At 40.3% G+C, this 19,644-nt stretch overlaps 1 protein-coding gene across 1 annotated transcript in view; it reads left to right on the forward strand.

Annotated features, from left to right (window-relative positions):
- The first annotated feature begins 855 nt into the window (after positions 1-855).
- gclc (glutamate-cysteine ligase, catalytic subunit) overlaps positions 856-19,644 on the forward strand; it is a 63,012-nt gene continuing 44,223 nt past the window's right edge. Inside the window, exons 1-4 of the mRNA XM_048531179.2 lie at positions 856-1,379; positions 1,596-1,754; positions 10,535-10,647; positions 11,435-11,617. Of these exons, the coding sequence (XP_048387136.1) occupies positions 1,605-1,754; positions 10,535-10,647; positions 11,435-11,617 (446 nt within the window). The 5' untranslated portion in view covers positions 856-1,379; positions 1,596-1,604. The remainder of the gene's footprint in view (positions 1,380-1,595; positions 1,755-10,534; positions 10,648-11,434; positions 11,618-19,644) is intronic.

A 19,644-nucleotide genomic window follows, 5' to 3' on the forward strand; every position in this document is an offset into this window, starting at 1 on the left:
ACCCTCCTTCTAACCATGTCCTTTAAATATACACTTAGGCAACAGCGTTCAAGGCTAAACCGAATATCGGGTTAACTAGTATCTCGTCAGACAGCTACTGTAATTGCGTTGCGTCCCTATGAACGTTGTAGTGCAGTACCAAGCACGGTCCCTGCTCCAAAAGCCTTACCTCGGAGTTTTAGGAATAAAAGTTATTTCGTTTTAAATGAAGTGCTGTTTATTTGTAGGTAGAGCGATAGAGTTGAGACCGCACCCGGGGTTGGGTGAGAGTGTAGAAAATGCTGAGTCACTGGGCGCGCGAGAGAAACGACAGTTAGTCTCGTTGCGGCGGTCTCGAGACAAAGGGCGTTGTGTCAGGTGACGGCAGTGGTTGCACGGGAGCCACCTGCATGTTTTCTTTGATAACAAAAGGATGAGGCTGGATGAACACAACAGGCTAAGCAGCACCTTTCTTTGTGAAGGGTCTAGGCCCGAAACGTCAGCCTTCCTGCTCCTATGCTGCTGCTCGACATGCCGTGTTCTTCCAGCTCAGCACCTGCAGTTCCGCTATCTCTGCATGCTTTCTTTGGCGGGGTGGAGGATGTGGGGGGGAAAGGTCATATTGACGATCCCGATCGAACCAAAAGTGGGTGGAGAAAGGGGCGGGATGTGTTTGGCTTTCGGAAAGTGGGAGAGGAAAAAGAAAGCCGGCAGCGGAGGAGGGGCCCTACCTACTAACCTCATCCCACCTCCTTGACCTGCCCGTCTTCCCTGGACTGGCCTGTCCCCTCCCTGCCTCCCCACCTATACTCTCTCCACCTATCTTTCTTTTCTCTCCATCTTCGGTCCGCCCTCCCCCTCTTTCCCTATTTATTCCAGTTCCCTCCCCCCATCCCCCTCTCTGATGAAGGGTCTAGGCCCGAAACGTCAGCTTTTGTGCTCCTGAGATGCTGCTTGGCCTGCTGTGTTCATCCAGCCTCACATTTTATCATCAGCGGAGGAGGGGGACAGCCGGTTCAGCACGGCAAGGAGAAGGGTAGCGTGTGGTCGCGCTCGAGCCGAGCCTCTCAGAGGTGGAGGGGCGTTGGAGAGTGTTGCGCAGTACAAGGTAGCATCGGGCCACGTGTTCCGCGTGTGTTATTGGAGTGGTGGTCGAGGTGGAGGAGGAGGAGCTAGTGGAAAGTCGAGCTGGAAGTTGTTGTCGTAAAGGTTTTGAGCAGCGCCGCCGGGCGAGCAGAGGCGCGGAGTCACGCAGCAGCAGCAGCAAGCAGCCAATTGTCGCTCCGGTGACAATCCACTGAGTACGGCACTGCCTGGGGGACGGGTCACCCGAGCAGCGGGGGGATACAGGCGAGCCCGCCGGTCGCGTTGATTGAGCCGTGTCTGGGATCCAGAAGGCGGTGAGTGCTGCTTGTCGTGGGAGTGAGCGAGAGACCGCTCTGTTAAGCCGAGCGTCTTCTCTATCTTTGGGGGTGGCGGGGTATGGGGGATGGATGTACATGTCAGGGATCTCCTTGGTGGATCGAGCTTTTGAAGAGATGCGTTATTTGTTCAGATGCCGCGGCATTATTTCTAAACCGGGACTAACCCCCCCCCCTCCCCCGCCTCCGTTCCAGTCGGTAGTGATGGGTCTGCTATCGGAAGGGTCGCCATTGAACTGGGAAGAGACGAAGAGATACGCCGATCACGTCCGCAAGCATGGCATCATCCAGTTCCTCAACATCTATCACAAAGTGAAAGACCGCCAGAAGGATGTGCTGAAGTGGGGAGACGAGGTAAGGAGGCAGACGCCGTTTCTGCTGAGCCGTGTTCGGTTCTCTCTCTCTCTCTCTCTCTCACACACACACACTTGCTTCCCGCCGGCTCATGTGTGTTTCCTTCTGGGACGATCTGCTCTCATACAGTCGGCGACCGGTCAAAGCGCCAGATGGGGCGTGGGACGAGTAATAGAAAATTCTAGACGTCCAGCAATCTGCTCCTGAAGGGCAAAGTTGATAGTTGTGCTCTGTTTTGAGTGCCCTCCCCTTGTACGCGCTCTCATAGTTTACACTCTCAAAATCAGCTTGAGTCTTATCCATCAGCGTCTGCCAAATCTTGCAAATTTAACATGGGTAACAAAGTCAAAAGTGCACGTTTGATCGTTGAATGAAGTAAAACTTCGCAACTGCTACTTATGCTCAATTCAGTGACTCCCTTTTATGAAAAATCCGGAGACGGAGGGAGGTAGTGTTGTCAGGGGAGAAAGTACATATGTCTCGAAATGAAGGCGGAGAACGCAGGAAATAATCAAGTCTGTCAAGAGGGAGACTCTGATTTAAGTTCTGATCAAAGATCATTGACCTAAAACATTAAACTGCTAAACGTTGCGTTTTATTTTTTAGTTAATTAAACATATTTTGTAAAACTCTTCGCAAGGGTAAAAATAGATGAGTCATTATTTGTCTGAATAATGGATGTTCAATAATCCTGTGATCTCTGGCACAAAAGATAGAAGACAAAACTTGGGTTTTATGTGGTATCATCTGTGATTTAGCTTTTTAAAAAAATATTTTCTAAGTAATTTTGAATGGGGATGCAATGGCCTAGTGATATTATCACTGGACTGTTAATCCAGACACCTGTGTAACATTCTGGGGACCAGGTTTGATTCCCACCACAGCACATCAAATTTAAATTCAAATTCATATGGAATTAAGAATCAAATGATGACCATGAATCTATTGCCAATTGTTGGAAAAACCTACCAGGTTCACTAATGTCCTGCCATCCTTACCTGGTCTGGCCTACACATGACTCCAGACTCTGAACTGTCCTCTGGGCAATTATGGATGGGCAATAAATGCTGCCTAGCCAGCAACATCTTCATCCCGTTAATGAATAAAGGGGGGATTTTGTACCATTGTCACAATTATAGCAACATAGCTAATTTGTGCACAGTAGGGCTCAAAAAAACAGCAATGATCAGATAATCTGCTTTGGGGTGCATAATAATTGATCACTGAAGACGGTGGATCTGCAGTTTCTTGAATAGTGCAATGAGATGTTTCAAGTCAGTTTCAAGAGCTGACTGAACCTTTGTTTGACATCTTATTCAAAAGACTTTACCTGTGTATCACTCCCTTAACACTGTAACAGGGAATCCAGCTGTGTTTGTTGTAAATGCAAAGCCTTTAAGTAGGTGATCAGAGATAATGGGAACTGCAGATGCTGGAGAATCCAAGATACTTTTTCTGATGAAGGGTCTAGGCCCAAAACATCAGCTTTTGTGCTCCTAAGATGCTGCTAGGCCTGCTGTGTTCATCCAGCCCCACACTTTGTTATCTTTAAGTAGGTGTTTTATTAAACTAATGCTCATTGCTACATGTGGAAACTTTACATATTGTTGAGTGGTGTATGATTCTGGATGTCTGATATGATGCTTTAGATTCCAGGATACCCTGCAGGGAGTTGTTGATGGACCAATGATGTATATGCATCTTGCAAGTCATTGTTTGGAAATTGGTTTGTCTTGATAGTTCATTTGTTTGTCAGAATGTTTGCTTCACTGTATGAATCAACAGGAGTTTACAATGCAGTGGTTAATATTACGTGTACACAAAAAAGCATTTTTTATTAAGTTAAATATTATGCATGTTCTATGTGTGCTGTATCTTGAGTTGCTTGTCCACAGATTCCTGAAAGTGGGTTAATGGGATATTTAATGCAAATAGGAGACTTGTGTTCAACAGTTGTCATAGACTATAAGAGCAGACAGGCCATTTTGGAGCTTTATAGAACTTCTGGTTAGGCCACACCTGGAGTACTGTGGCCACACCTATAGGAAGGATCCCCACTGGATAGGCTGCAAAGAAGATTCACCAGGAAGTTGGCTGGGGTAAACTATTTCAGTCGGAAGAGAGGCTGCATAATTGGAGCAGAATAAGTTTAAAGGTGGACCTAAATATGTGTAAATTATGGCCATGGACAGAGTGAATAGAAAGTATCTGTTCCCCTTAAATGAAGAGTCAATAACAAGGGGGCATTTAAAAGTAATAGGTATGTTTAGAGGAGATTTGAGCAGGGAGGGTTGAGGGAATCTGAAGTGCACAGCCTGAGAGGATAGTTGAGGCAGAAACCTTCAAACCTTTCAAGTACTTGTTTAGCATCACAACATATGGGCCTAGAGCAAGAAATTAGGATTAGTGTAGGTCATATAATTTTGGTGGTACAGACTCTAAGCAGTAGGATATCTTCTGTGCTGTATGATTCCAAATAACTGAAAATTTTTGAATTATGGACATTTTATTCCACAAGGTTGGAAGATACATAATTTGGCATTACATTACAGTTGGTTGCATTCGTAAAAGTGATTGTGCCCTGGCATGCACAGGATTATTTTTTAAAAAAGGTCAATATAAACATCCCTCATGAAAGTAGTCATATCAACTTTGGCTTTAAGTATTGCAAATGCTGCTTTGGCTTGAGTTAATAGAGAGCTGTTCTTGAGGTGCAGTGGGCTCCTCTATGACAAGACTTTAATGTGTATATATAGAACTTGGTGTAATAGCCAGCTGTTTGCATAGATGCACCAATGCTTTCACTTTCTTGCATCTAAAAGAATGTGACTTCACTTCCCCATTTCTCAAATGTTCAATTCATCAGCAGTGGTATCTTGGAATGTTATTTAGTACTATAGTTACCCTTGCCACTGACAATAATCTGTTATGTGGTTCTGGAATTTATAATTTGTGGGAAAGCAGTAATCCAGACCTTGATGACGTAGACAATCAGGTAGCAAATAGAAAATTGATCAGCTATATTAAATGTATATATTTGTGACTGATAACACTGTCAGTAAATTGTGTAAATGGAAGCAGGATTTTGCAGAGAAAGATTGAAAAGTTAAGGGCAAAACTTTGGCAAATAAAATTGTCAGAAAGTGTAAGCGTCCATTTGCAGAATCTAGACTATCTGGTTGACTATCTTACAAACCTATAAATTAGTTGCAGGAGTTGGTCGTTCAGTCTCTTGAATCTGTTGTGCCATTCAGCAAGGTGATGACTGAACATTCCCCATTCCTTCACCCCACTATTTACTGAGAATTTATCAACGTCTGCCTTAAAAATAATCCGATTCTGCTTCCACCATTTGAAGAAGAATTCCCAAACCTCATGATGCCCTGGGAGGAGAAAAAATCCCTTATCCCTGCCTGAAATACTATCTTATTTTAAAGTAACAAACCCCTGGTTCTAAATGCTTCCATAAAAGGATTCATGGATGGGGAAAAAATGTTGATCCAACCAGCAACTGAATAAGAAGAATCAGATTATCTTGTACTTTTTTAAACTTCAATTGTATATCATTAGCCTGTCCAAACTTTCCTCATAAGATAACTGTCCGTTCAAGCCTAATAAATCTTCTCTAAATTACTTTGACCATATTTTCATCCTTCATTAAATAAAGAGATCAGTACTTACTCTAAAGCCTAGGAGGTGTAAATTACATGGTAAGAATGTGTAGATGTGTGTAAATTCCAGAATGGTCCACCATCTGGTTTATCATGATGAATGCATATTTTCACTATTTTGTAATTTGGATCTTTTCCTTTAAGCTGTCCATTTTTAAACCAAATCCTAACACCTTAGTGTGATGAAAAATCAATATTCCCACAATTATTGGGTTCTTTTTCCTATTTGCCAAACGTTGAGCTATAGTACAGGAATAGCTTTGAAAGTTGTTTTTGTGGGAAATTTGGATCTTCAGTATTTCTTACATTGTCAATGCCACTTCTGAAACTATTTAAACAGTCATTAAAATGTAAGCTAAGTTATTACAGCCAAGGGGAGGATTGAGTATTTTCGGTACTTTTACAGAATTGAGTTATTGAATCTGCTAAGGCAATGTAGATAGGGAGAAACAGTTCACCTGGTCAGTGATCCCTCTAAGGTGTGGGGTAGTAAGTTTTTGAATGGGATTTGAGGAGAGAAATAATTCACCCAGAAGATAGTCAGTATCAAGAATGCAGTACCTAAAGGTAGAGGCAGCTAATCATTTTAGATATTTTTAGCTTAAAATGTTATGGGTCAAGCGCTTGAAATGGGATTAGAATAGATGAATGCTGTTGACAGGCAGACGTGATGCCCCAAAGGATTTTTTTTAAAAAGGCTGGCTGTCTAAATGTATTGAAGTAGTTTGTCTTTGTGGGATGTGGGCCTTTCTAACTGAGTGAAAATTTATTAGATTCCAAGAGATATGCAGCGTGGAAACACTGTTCCGACTGGTCCACGTTGACCAGATATCCGATATAAATCTAGTCCCATTTGCTAACATTAAGCTCTAAACCCTTCTTATTCATCCATCCATCCAGACGCCTTTTAAATATTGTAACAAAAAACTTAGTTGCTCTGTTGCTGTGGTCACCCCACACACAGGTTTCTCCAAGGTCAGCTGTGAATTTGGTTGGTTGTTTGTTTGTTGTACTTGAAATCAAACAGTAGAGGAGATAGCTGTGAAGGATCAGATAGCAGTGCGGGCTTCTTTCTCCATTGACTCACTTTCCACCATGTGGTCACTTATTAATTGCTCATCACCTAGTTGCCTAGCAGCCTAGTGAAATCTGTACTTCACTGCCTTTTCTGAACAGATATTAGGGCTCTTCTAATGTGTGCCCAGTTTTGCAAGTAGTCTGAGATTAGAGACTTAAGTATTTTTTCATACGGTTGAGGTGTTCTAATTTATTTAGGTTAGGGCTTTTTAAGATTTCAAGTTTATTTATCTGTTTAGACAAGAAATGGAATTTATTTCTAAAGAAAGTCATCAACCTCAGACGCTGTCTTGACGAAATCAAGAATTCCTCTATAAATCAATAACCCCAAAGTTCCTTCATTGTTCCAGGGTGATGAGGCAACTTCCACTCTGAGCTACTTCTGTTGAACACCAAAATGTGTCACATCATTGAATTCCATCTGTCACTAACTTATTGCTGATTTTTTTTTCTTTTAGAAACTACAGAAATCATTTGTATATCATGTGCACATTGTGACACCCATTTCCTCTAGGTCTATATCTAATTGCCCAATCTAAATCTGATATATGATTGAGTTTATTTATTTGATGTTTGGGTATAATATTGGTTTGCAAATGTACTTGCAGAGAGTTACTTCTTAGATTGTCACAAACATGTGGTATAATGTTTTGGTGTTTGCAATACTTCCCTATTCAGAAGCAAATTTTTTAGTAGTTTTTTTTAAATTACCTGACATTCAACGCTTGTAAATTCAGTTTATGGATTACAGACTTCTACAAACCAATTTCAAACACGGAATGCTGGAGAAATGCAGCAAGTCTGGCAGTATGTCTAGAGGGAGAAATTGACTTAAGTTTTTATATGACTGCTGGTTTATAGTTAATTTGTTCAACCAGTTAAACATGTAATTCCTCCTGGGCAGTTTGGATTTCGAGCTGGACTTTCTGCCCCAGAGGTGGGAACACTGACATTGCATTATGAGATATCCAACTATAAATTAGTTGGATACCAAATTATCAGTTTTGTTTTTATAAAGTGAGTTGCTCATTTCCATCTCTTCTGCCGTTCAGTAAGGTAATGAGTGTTCTACTTGTCTATCATGTCCTGTATTGCAAGAAAAAGTGGTGGTGGTAGTAATGAGCAGTGGAAAGCGTTGGGGACATGCAAAGATGGGCATTGACTCTGAGTGAACAGGATTGGAGGAAGCAGAAAAGATCAACTGCGACATTGGGAGATTGTACTGAAAAGGTGGGATGGGTGGGTGGATCGGCTGTAGTGGTATAAGGTGAAAGGACTGGGGAAAGTTCTAAGATGAAGAGACATTGGTGCTATGAATATGACAGGAAGGGTATTGTGTGCCCCTTTCCTTTTTTCAATTTCCTGTTCTTTAGACCTTTCACAAGCATTGGGGGCAAAGAAGCAAGTCATTTGAAAGATTAGTTGGCACAGAAAGTATGGTTTGTAGATAATTGGTGTGTCAGAATGGAACATAGTTGATGCACCAAATGTGGAAGTCAGCAACACTTCATAATAAACCAACGCTGTGCTAGTTTAATGCTAATTCATGGGTTATTTACTTTTAGAAGTCATTTTATTCAACAAGGCCAAACTAACCATTACAAGTGCAACACTAATTGCTTCAACCTTCTTGGTAAGTTCATAATTCTGAGGTAAAAAGATCAACTGTAAATTGTGTTAATTGGTTTGCTTTGTCTTGGACTCAATTTAACACAAATTGCATGAGATGAAAGTTGTCTTTGTACTTGAAATGTTCAACAAAATTACATTACTTGTTGACCTGATGACTGCACTTTATGTGACCGATTTTGTTCTGTATACAGCAGTGTTAGATGAGGTACTGATGATCTTGAAACGACAATTAAGAATGAGTAATACGTCAAGATCAGGATGGATGCATAACTGGGGATTTAACTTGGAGAGGTGGTGCTGTTACAGTATTGTGGCTCTTACAGTTGCAGGGGAGGAAGATACTGTAAGCATAAGTTATGTAAATGTCACCTATGTGTGCTTTAGTGGAACTATTGCAAAGATCATTTTTAAAAAAATTTGGATTGTAGGTCAAAACTGGAAAAGGAAAATGTGTGGAAGAAGTTCCAGTTATAAAACAAGTTACCAAAAGTCATTTACGAATAGTATTTACACGGTTGCTTTGCCTAAAGAATGGGGATGAATTGGAACCGTGGCTGTGTTCAGGAGAGTTTTGATCTGACAGCCTATCAGTGTGTTTTTCTTCAGGGCCAGTTGTGTGGCTCAGTATGACAACTCTGACTCCTGGACAGATGAACGACCTGTCTGAGAGTCATACATGAGCCAAAAGACAGCCCCATTCATGCCCCCATCCCCTCTCGCACCCCCCTCAGAATTGGACAATAGCTGCTTATTTGTGACAGACTGCCAGCTGTCCCATGTTGAAGGTTGGGGGTTAGAAGGACTGAGAAGAAGCAAAGAATGCCTTGTTAATCCACAGGATTCAGTGCTATTGAACTGCGCTCCCCTGCATTTTTTTTCTTCACCTGTAACATTTTTTGCCTCTGCAGATGTGTAGTGTTTTAAGATGGAGTAGTGTTGTAATTTATAACGCATATTTTTGTCTGTAGTTAGAATAAATTTCTTTCATAATAACTTTCTTGATTGGGTACAGAAACCTGGACAGTGCTTTTCAGTTGACCTGTTCCATCAGACTGAAAGACTGGGGACTTAAAGTTTAAAGATTTAATCAAAATTACTCTAACAATCAATACCGGGAATGATGGGGCTTGACTATCAGAGACTGCATCAAGAGATTGAGCGCTTGCTAGAATTACTCTGGAACAAAGACAATAAGGGTGTGGAGCTCTGAATTAAAGAACATGCCAGGTTTTAAATTTTTTTTTAAAAGGGCATTGGAAACCGCTAAGATACCTGTTTTTTTTATAGCTTTGTTCTGCTCTTTTGGTCACGGGTTTGCTTGATTTGCTTGTCTCTGTCTCTGTCTCTGTAGCTTATTGCTTTTGGTGTTTACCATTAAGGTAGTCTGATGTATTAATCTGTTTGCTAGGTTTGCACCATGTTCTGAAGGATGCCTGGGGTTGATCCTGGGACATTTTAATACAATCCTCAGATCCTGGTTCAGTCAAAGGAGGATGTACTGGACAAGGAAATCATGGATTATAATGTGTTGGGCATGTCTTGAGATGTCTAGTTTTGGGCTTTAAAATCTGAGTGCTAATTGGCATGGTTCCTACAGTACATAATGGAGTACAGCCTCAGAGTGGAATTGGTCTTTTCTGCCAGTCTCATTTTGAAGTAACAAATCCTGGAGATCAGTAGATCAGACAAGTTCCATGGTGAGAGAGCAAGCTAATGTTTCGGGTCTACATTACTCTTCTTTGATTAAGTTGAAACTGTCTCTTTCATCTGCATTCTTGAGGGCTAGGTCACTGTCTCAGTAGTGGTAATACTGAGCTACCTTGAAGTCCCCTAGTAAAAGTGCCTGCCTTCTGCATATTATATTCAACAATTAAAATGAGGCAGTAATTGCTAATCGGATTACCTTGGCTCGTGCGACTCAAAGCTGAGTGGTTTCAGGAACTATCCACTTTTTCTATACTTTAGTGCACCCCCATGTTTAATTTCTGGGACACTTTTGAGGAGCTGTCTCTATCCCCACTCCTCTCTTTCACAATTTTGGACTGACTTAATTGCAAACTAATTAATTTAGGGGTTAATCTAAAAATCCGAATACGTACTATGAGGAGGGTGCAAAAAGCCCACAGAACATTTTTCTTGAATTAGACAAGTCATGGCAGTTGTTTCTTCGTACAAAAAGAAGCGCTGCAGCACTGGATTAGTGTTTGAATGCCTAATGATCCACCGTGTTATTTTAAGTACGTGGCATAATAATTCCAAACAGATATTCCGTCTGTTTTCATTTCACAGGGAAAATAGTAAGGCACTCGGTCAATATGAAGCCTTGTTATTTCGGGTTGTGTGTTCATTGTAGCACTTGTGTTAATGTTAGTGCTTACTCAATTCTGCTTTGTCCACTAGGTTGAATATATGTTGTTGTCATTTGATCATGAACATCAAAAAGTTCAAGTGTTGCTGCATGGAGAAGAGATTATTCACGAGCTACAAAATCGGGGTGAAAAATCAAATCCCAAGTAAGTGAATATTTTGTCTGTAAATTGAAATATTCAGCAAGTGGAAGCTTTGTTTTTATAAGCCCAATTTTCTCAATTTGAGAAGCTGTGATGCAGTGAGCTATATGTGTCAACCAGCATCCCCTTATGGCCCTCCTAGCTGTGTATGCACGTATTTTTGCCAGGTAAAAATAAAATTTTGGCTTGGCTATGACAATCCTAATACTTTGGTAACCAATCGAGACAGGGCATCCACGATGACTAGTTGGAGAAGTTCCAAGCGTATAGAATTGTAACCTACTGAAGGAATCAAACTTTCAGTCAGAAAGTTGAGTTTTCTTTTCATTGACAAATTATTTGTTACTTCATGTCAGTGCCATGAAGAAGTTCAAAAAATTGATGAAAACAATGCAACTTTCTAATCTAAGGCAGTTCTTTAACATGGATACTTTACTAGCTGTTGACTATTCATTACTATAACTCATGGTACTGTTTGTTCTGTTAAGTTCTTTACCCAAGTGGCTACTCTTCATATTTATACTTGTACCTTGCTTATTGGCAAGCCATTACAACTGTGAAGGAAAATCTCTCTACAAGGTCTTACCTGATGCCTTCAATATACTTGTGAGCCTAGTCATGAGACTTTTAGCATCTTTTTATGATGGGCAAGTACACATAAGTAGAAAGCCATACTTAAGAACTTCTGTGCCATAAATGGAGTTAACCACTTGGATAATTATCTCCAAAAACAAAAGTGAACTAAAGTCTATAATGTGAGAAACGTTCGTTTACCTTTGTTTTACTAAAGCCATCCTACACTTTGGAGACCTGAATATGGCAGCTATATGATTGAAGGTACTCCAGGGCAGCCATATGGAGGAACAATGGCAGATTTTAACACTGTGGAAGCAAACATGAAGTTTCGTCGACAAGAAGTGTTTTCCTTATTGAAAGTGAATGAGACCATCTGCACCATCACTGCTTTCCCCAGGTAAGCAAGCTTTTTTTTCAAATTTCCAAATAACTTACGTAGAAGTTACTATCCAAACCCTTGCGGAAGGGAAAATTATGCATCTTTCTTTTCTTTCATAAAATTTACTGATTTGCAACTGTGTATCGCCCATACAGCAAATGCCTTCTTGTATTGAACGTCTCGTTTGATGGCTGGATACAATTTTTATAAATGGGTATTTGATTTTGTTTTGGATGAAATTCAATGGAGTGCTGGTTATCAGATTTACATTTGTCTCAGGTCGTGAATCACTTGAAAGTTGAGAGGTACAGGATCTCTAACCACAAATCATCTGCATAAAATTTTCAGGAATTTATGTTTGGATGTGTTTTTCAGTTTTATATACAGCAAACCTTGTTTTAAATAGCACCTTTTATGAATGGCACTGTGATAAACCAGCAAAAATTATTCTCCTCAAATACTGGATATGTGCTGCATTATTGCAATGTCAATGTAGCCAATTGAGGGTGCAATTGAGAAGGCTGTCTGCCAGTAAAGTCTTTATTTAAGGCAAAGTTGTATTATTATTTTAAGTCATTAATGCTGCAAATAAAGTATAAGCATCGCTATCCCTTACTTATATTACTATTAATTAGTGTGTTTTACATTTGATTTATGTGTACCCCTTGATCAACCAGAATATTTGATTAACTGGAACACTCCTGGTCCTGTAGGTGCTGGTTAATAAAAAGCTTGCCGTAATGAAGTAATTCTCCATGACAGACTGTGCAGTTTGACTTTGCTACTATTTACTTCTCTATTAATAAATCTGTGTTAGCTTATAGCCTGAGGTACTATCTGGTGTGCTTTGTGACCTTCAGAAGTCAAAAAAATTAGCAACTGGTAGTGTGTTGAATATGTTTAATACAGTAAAATTGCAATAATCGGCCAGTGATCAAAAGGCACATGATAATAAAGTGTGAAGCTGGATGAACACAGCAGGCCAAGTAGCATCTCAGGAGCACAAAAGCTGACGTTTCGGGCCTAGACCCTTCTTCAGAGAGGGGGATGGGGAGAGGGTTCTAGAATAAATAAGGAAAGAGGGGGAGGTGGACCGAAGATGGAGAGAAAAGAAGATAGGTGGTAAGGAGGGGATAGGTCAGTCCAGGGAAGACGGACAGGTCAAGGAGGTGGGATGAGGTTAGTAGGTAGGAAATGGAGGTGCGGATTAGGGTGAAGAGATTACAAGAGAGTTGCAGTGGGAGAGAGATTCCCTGACGTTGGTCCGGAGGGAGGAGGGAGCCTCTTCCAGGGATGCCTAACCTGAAGAAGTTATCCTCCTCCCTCCGGACCAACGTCAGGGAATCTGTCTCCCACTGTAACTCTCTTGTAATCTCTTCACCCCAAGCCGCACCTCCATTTCCTACCTACTAACCTCATCCCACCTCCTTGACCTGTCCGTCTTCCCTGGACTGACCTATCCCCTCCCTACCTCCCCACCTATACTCTCCTCTCCACCTGTCTTCTTTTCTCTCCATCTTCGGTCTGCCTCCCCCTCTTTCCCTATTTATTCCAGAACCCTCTCCCCAACCCCCTCTCTGATGAAGGGTCTAGGCCCGAAACGTCAGCTTTTGTGCTCCTGAGATGCTGCTTGGCCTGCTGTGTTCATCCAGCTTCACACTTTGTTATCTTGGATTCTCCAGCATCTGCAGTTCCCATTATCTCTGATACAATCAAAAGGCACATGTTTTTTGCTTTGAGAGACAGCAAAGGCTCACTTCACGAAGCAGACTTTTTTGTGTACTATAAAGACCATGACATTTTATTCTGTATTTTTAATTGTGGACTGAAATAGGGAATTTTTTTTTAAAACTAAGGATTGCTGAAAGATTACTTCGGCTTTTTAAAGCAGGTAACCTGAACTCGTTGTAAGTACCATTTACGCAGCTGCTTGTTTAAGCATTAGTTGAAGTGTATGCAGATGAGCTGGATCCAAAGATGTGCACGTATGGAGTTTCAGCCCACAATGAGTAGCTGAATGGTCTGTGGAGTAGTTACCAATTTTTAATGATAGTCACCTTCTGCCTGCCAGTGATAGTTTGAAAATAGCTGGACAGCTTGGGAATGTGAACTACACAGGGAGAAGGCTTCAGATCTCTGCCAGCTCAGGGACTGTCTCATTTTCTGCAGCAAAACCCACTTTAAGTCTGATGAAAACTAGCTTGTTCTTCCTTCAGTTGCTGTCAGACCTTTTGAGAAGTGTACAACCTGCATTTCCTTGCAAACCAATGAAAGCATCCAGGGAAGGAGACCAAGAAGCAATATTCTAATCAACTCAGCAGATCCTGTGATTGGAGAACACTGACTTCCTTTCCTGGTTTTCTATTCCATAATCCTTTGTTGTTTTCTTCCAATTATGTAAGGGAGCTTATAAGGACTTAGTTTTAACTAATAGAGTTTTATATGCCATGTTCATAACTGTTTACCTATAGCTAGAGTCTATTTATTCGTAATAAATGATTATTCTTGATAAATACTGAAACCTGATCAAGCTTTCTATCGACCTTGGTCAAAAAGGCATGTACTTTTTAGAGAATTTTGCATACTTGTATAAAAGATTTAACTTTGTGATGACCTGAGAATAGAGGTGCTTAGTTTGTAGTGTGCTGCTCCAAGTAAGGAGTAAAAGCTGTGAGTGAGTTATTAGCTATAAATGTGCAAAAAATGGTAACGGTGGGAATTATAAGGGGTAAAATGTGAACCTTCTCCCCCCTCCCCACCCCCCCCCCCCCCCCCCCCCCCCCCCAGCAGTCTTAGGGAACTGTTCTTGTATTTGAGGAGAAAACACTGTAGATTTCTTTATCGTGCAGATCCAGACAAGTCCTCTTGTAATGATCCACTGATCCACACTTGTGATCTCAATGTGTTTGCTGCAATTAACCATGAAGTTAATGTGCGAAATTTACTTCGCTGTCCTATACCACTGAAAGCAGTGGAAAGATAATATATAGGAAAAAGTAAAGGCCATTTTCCTGGTCATGCATGCTATGCCATTCAGTGAGATCATGGCTGATCATCTGCCTCAAAGCTGCTTTCCTGGGCTATCTTCACATACCTTTCAATTTGTTTGTCTCCACAAACCTAACTGGTGCTTTTTCATTTTGAATGTATTAGTTGATTGAGCTACCACAGCCTTCTGGGATAGAATTTAACACATTCGCCTTCCTCTGAGCGAAATTATTCCATCTCATCTCAATCTTAAGTAGTCTGCATGTTTTTCCCCTCAAGATTGTTTCTCGTTCATCAAACAAGGAAAATCTTTTATCTACATCCACTGTTTCCTACGCTATAGGGATTTTCAAATATCAATTAGAATATTTCTCATTCCCTGAAACTTTCGGGATCAAAAGAACTGGTCCAGCTTCTTCCATTTCTTGTCAGATAAATTTGCTATCCAAGGGATTAGCCTGGTGAGCCTCTGTTGTACTTATTCAATGTAAATATTTCCTTCCTTGGATAAGACCATAACTATATAATGTTCCAGTGCAGTCTTATCAAGCCTCTATATGTTTGTAACAAGTATGTTTCTGTATCCTGATTAACTTCTGATCTAGTCCAGAATACAATTTGTCTACCTTATTGATCTTTGCCCTTGAATGGAACCTTCCAGTAAGTCGTGAGCAAGGACACCTAGGTCTGTTTTGGTCATCCGCACTTGCTGTCACTATTTAAGAAGTATTGTCTTTTTTTTCACCAAAGTGAATAACTTTGCAATTATTCACATTATATTCAAAGTTTCATGCTCTTACCCATTCAGTTAACCTGTCTAAACCCACATAAGATCTCTTAGTGTCGTCTTCACAAATTACATTCCCAACTAACTTGGTGCTATTATCAAATTTGCGAATATTTCTATTGATCCACACGTTCAAAAAATGTTTATAGATTGACAACAGCTGTTGTGCTAGCACTGATCCTTCTGGAACATGTTTAATAGGTGGATGCAATGGTCTAGTGGTGTCACCACTTGACTATTACTAAGACCCAGATAATGTTCTGGGGAGCTGGGATCAAATTCTGCAGGGCAGATAGTGGAATTGTAATTCACTGAAAGTCTGGAATTATGAAAAGGTTTTCATGAAATCATTGTCAATTGCTTTTGGGGGTTGGGGGGATGTGGAGGGAGCCCATCTGAGTCACTAATGTCCCTTTAGGGACAGAAACTGTCATTCTTGCCTGATTTGGCCTACATGCGACTCAAGTACAGCAAACTGGTTGACTCTTAATTGTCCTCTGCAAGTAATATCCTCAAATCTCCAACTGGTTTGTCAAATATGATTTCCTTTCAGGATGCATATTGACTGTGCTATATTTACAATTATTTCCAAGAGTCTCATTATCACGTCTTTTCATTCTTTATATTTCAACATTTCTACACCAGGTTTATAGTTCTCCATTTTCTCTCTGTTCCTTTTTTTAAAAATAGAGGAGTTATCATCTACTGCTTTCAAGAATGCAGAAACCTTTGCTTAATGTGTGGAATTTTGCAAGATAACTGCTAATGCATCTACTGTCGCTGAACTAGCTCTTCCCATGCACAAGCTCATCTGTTCGAATACTTTATTAGCATTCACTCCAGTGATAGTGATTGAAAAGTTCACTTTTTATGAACAATTTCTTACCGCTTCTTGGTTTCACATTTCCTTTGTTTGTTTAGCTTTTCCAGGAGTTTTCTTTTGGTCTCCTATATGAACTAATTGTTTAAGTTTGCTGATTTCCGTATTCTCCACTGTAAGTTGCCCTGCCTTCACTTGTAATAGGTCCATATTGGTCCTAACTAATCTGCTTCCTTCTCTCACCTACAGCAGCATTTACAGTCTGCCTCCATATTTCTTGCTATCTTCCATTCATACTCTTTCTTCGCATCATTTCAGTTTCTTGGTTGTTGTTTTGTGTTCTAAATTGCTTCCAAATCTCAGGCTTGCCATTTTAATTTCTGGCTTCTTTATAAACCACTCCTTTTGACCTAATTCAATTATTTTTGCTGGCCACAATTGATTTACTTTTCCTTTTGGGTGTTTGTGCCTTTTGAGGAACATTTGCATATTGTACTGTATATATCAGTATTTTAATACCTGATATCATTTGTCTACTGTCAAGTCTTTTACTGTATTTTCCCAAAGTACCATAGCCAACCCATATCTTGATAATTTCCCTTGTTCAGGTTTAAGGTCCTAGTTTTCAGCACGATCTGTCATATTCAAACTTAATGTAAAGTTCTATCATATTGTGGTCACTATTTTCCAAATCTGCTATTGCAAGGTTATTAGTTGGCCCTTTCTCGTTACAAAATACCAAGTCTAAAATACCTAGGCCTCTAGCTGGTTCTTCAAAGTGCTGCTGCAGGACTCCTGCCTTTCAGAGATAGTAGGAACTGCTGATGCTGGAGAATCTGAGATAACAAAGTGTGGAGCTGGAGGAACACAGGCCAAGCAACATCAGAGGAGCAGGAAAGCTGATGTTTCTTCAGAAAAACATTTGTTCTGATTAGGTTTACCCTGTCCTTCTGTAAATTTAAATCCTCCGCTTCGTTAGTATACTATGTATGTTAATGGACCTCAAAACTTCCAGTTTTTTTTTCCCCTTGATAACTATGCCCAGTGTTACCAGTACTGTTTGTCTGTGACCAATCCTGACAGTTTGCCTCTTGTGATTTCTTCTCCCTAACCAAAATGATTAAGTATCTTGATCTTTCAATCCAAGATCCTCCTTCTCATGTACTGGTCTTTTCCTTTTAAAAATGCTACCTCACCACCCTTGTTCTTTTTTTCTTTTGCTTTTCCTTTGCCTGTTGTTCTTAAATGGTAATTGTGTATGCAAGAATATTAGCAGTCTCAATCTATGCTTTCATTGTTAAAAAAGGTAGAATTATTTAAAACATTATTCTGCACTCTGATCTTATTAGGTGCTTGCCTTTTCTTTGTTTTGTGTTCTAATTTTGCTTCCTACTTTTTAGTTCCTGTTATCAGTTTTGCTTTCCCCCAAGCTGAACTCCTCCTCTCATTTTCATTCCCACGTCCACCTGGTTTAAACTCTGCTCAATTTCTGAAGAAGGGTCCAGACCTGAAATGTCAGCTTTCCTTCTCCTCTGATGCTGCTTGGCCTGCTGTGTTCATCCAGCTCAACACCTTGTTATCTCAATTGTAGTAGTACAACTTTAAGATATCAGTCCTTAGGTTGCATCTTAGCAAGACATCAGAATTGAGGATTATAAAGTTCACCCATGAGCAAGATCAAACTTATCATTCCAATACTGTAAATGATCACCTAGCTCAGTGGTGAAATGACTGCTTTGCCTCTTGTACAGACATTCTGCAGCACTTTGCATTGTATCTTAAAATACACTGCCCTCTTCTGGAGAACTGGGATCTGACTCTCGCTACAGGTAAACATACAACTCTCTTCTAATTAATACTCTAACCCACTTATAAAACTCCTGTAGTAAATACATGCAAGCTCAAACTGACACAAGAAAGTGGTGTTTGGGGAAGGGAAAATTGGGAAGGCTGTTCGATAGTCTCTGTCTACAAGGTTAGCTGACGTGAGACTACTTAGGAGTTGTTGCTCTTCGATCTTGCTTTTGTAAGTACTTTTCACTCACTTTAGAAGCAAGTGATTCACATTTTAAATGTCTGCGACCTACTTGTCAAAAGCCACTGCTTGCAGCAACTGATGAGGATGGGTAAATGACTTTCTTCAGGCTTGAAGTAAATTTTTTTACTGCAAAGGAAAGAGCAGCATCATTCTTGGTCAATTTGCTTCTGACCAAACATCACTGGTCACCATTCCATAGACTAATCAGTGATTTGTTGCTAGCTGAATCTCCCTTTGTACAGACTCGCTTGTTAACATACCTGACTGCTTAAATAAAGAGCAGTTCAAAAAGTACTTTGCAAATGTGGTCTTTTTTTCTTAAAAAGAAGTGAAATAATCCTTTCATGTTTTTTTTTAAAACCCTGTCATTTTTCTGTTTTGAATCCACAATCAAAAGTACTGAGAACTTAAAGATATGGTCTTTACGCTGTCCAATCTAACACTATTTGATTAGAGGTGGTTATAGCTACAACACTAAAGAGACATTTGGATGTGCATAGAAAAAGGTTGAGAGGGATAACTCCGGCAAATAGGACTAGTTCAGTTTAGGAAATCTGGTCGGCAAGAATGAGTTGGGATGAAGGCATGTTTCTGAGTTGTATACCTCTATGACTGACTTATAGTTTTCTGAATTTCAATTGTTTAGAACTCAATTCAGCATTGAATTACTGAAAAAGGGTCCTAGCCAGAAACGTCAACTTTCCTGCTCCTCTGCTGCCTGGCCTGCTGTGTTCCTCCACCTCCTCACTAGGTTATCTCTGTCTCCAGCGTCGGCAGTTCTTACCATCTCTGAATTATACAAGAGTTGTTAGAATATAGCTGTACGATGTGCCCAGTGGATGGTGCTGTTGAGCATATTTCAGATATCTTGCATTATTTGTGCACTTCCAACTGATAAGACGATGTCACAAAAATCTGTTTTGTAAAGATTACTATGAATGCTTAGTTCAGATACATGCACGTTCTTATTTTAGAAACATTACTGTGGAGATTCTTCAACTGCATAAGAACTTTAGCTCTCAGTGATCTCTGACCGTACAAAATAGGAGCAGATTTAGGCCTTTTGTCCCTTTTGCGCCTGCACGACTGCTCAATAAGATCATGGCTGATCTGAGGAAAATTTTTTTTATCTTAACTGTACTTTTAACCATGCCCCCATTAACCCTCAACTTATTTGTCAATCAGAAATCTGTTTGGCTCAGTTCTAATTTGTTCAATGGTTCTCCCTGTAGTACTGTCTAATGTATAGAATTCCAAAGTCTAATGACCCTTTGAGAGAAGAAGTTCCCCTTCATCACTGCCTTAAATGGAAGACTTTTTACTTTGAAACTGAACCTCCCAATTTTGATACCCCGTGAGAGAAGTATTCTCTCTACCCTGTAAAGCACCTCAAATCTTACATGATTCAATAA

The sequence above is a fragment of the Stegostoma tigrinum genome, chromosome 4, assembly GCF_030684315.1.
Source record: "Stegostoma tigrinum isolate sSteTig4 chromosome 4, sSteTig4.hap1, whole genome shotgun sequence".
Classification (NCBI taxonomy): domain Eukaryota; kingdom Metazoa; phylum Chordata; class Chondrichthyes; order Orectolobiformes; family Stegostomatidae; genus Stegostoma; species Stegostoma tigrinum.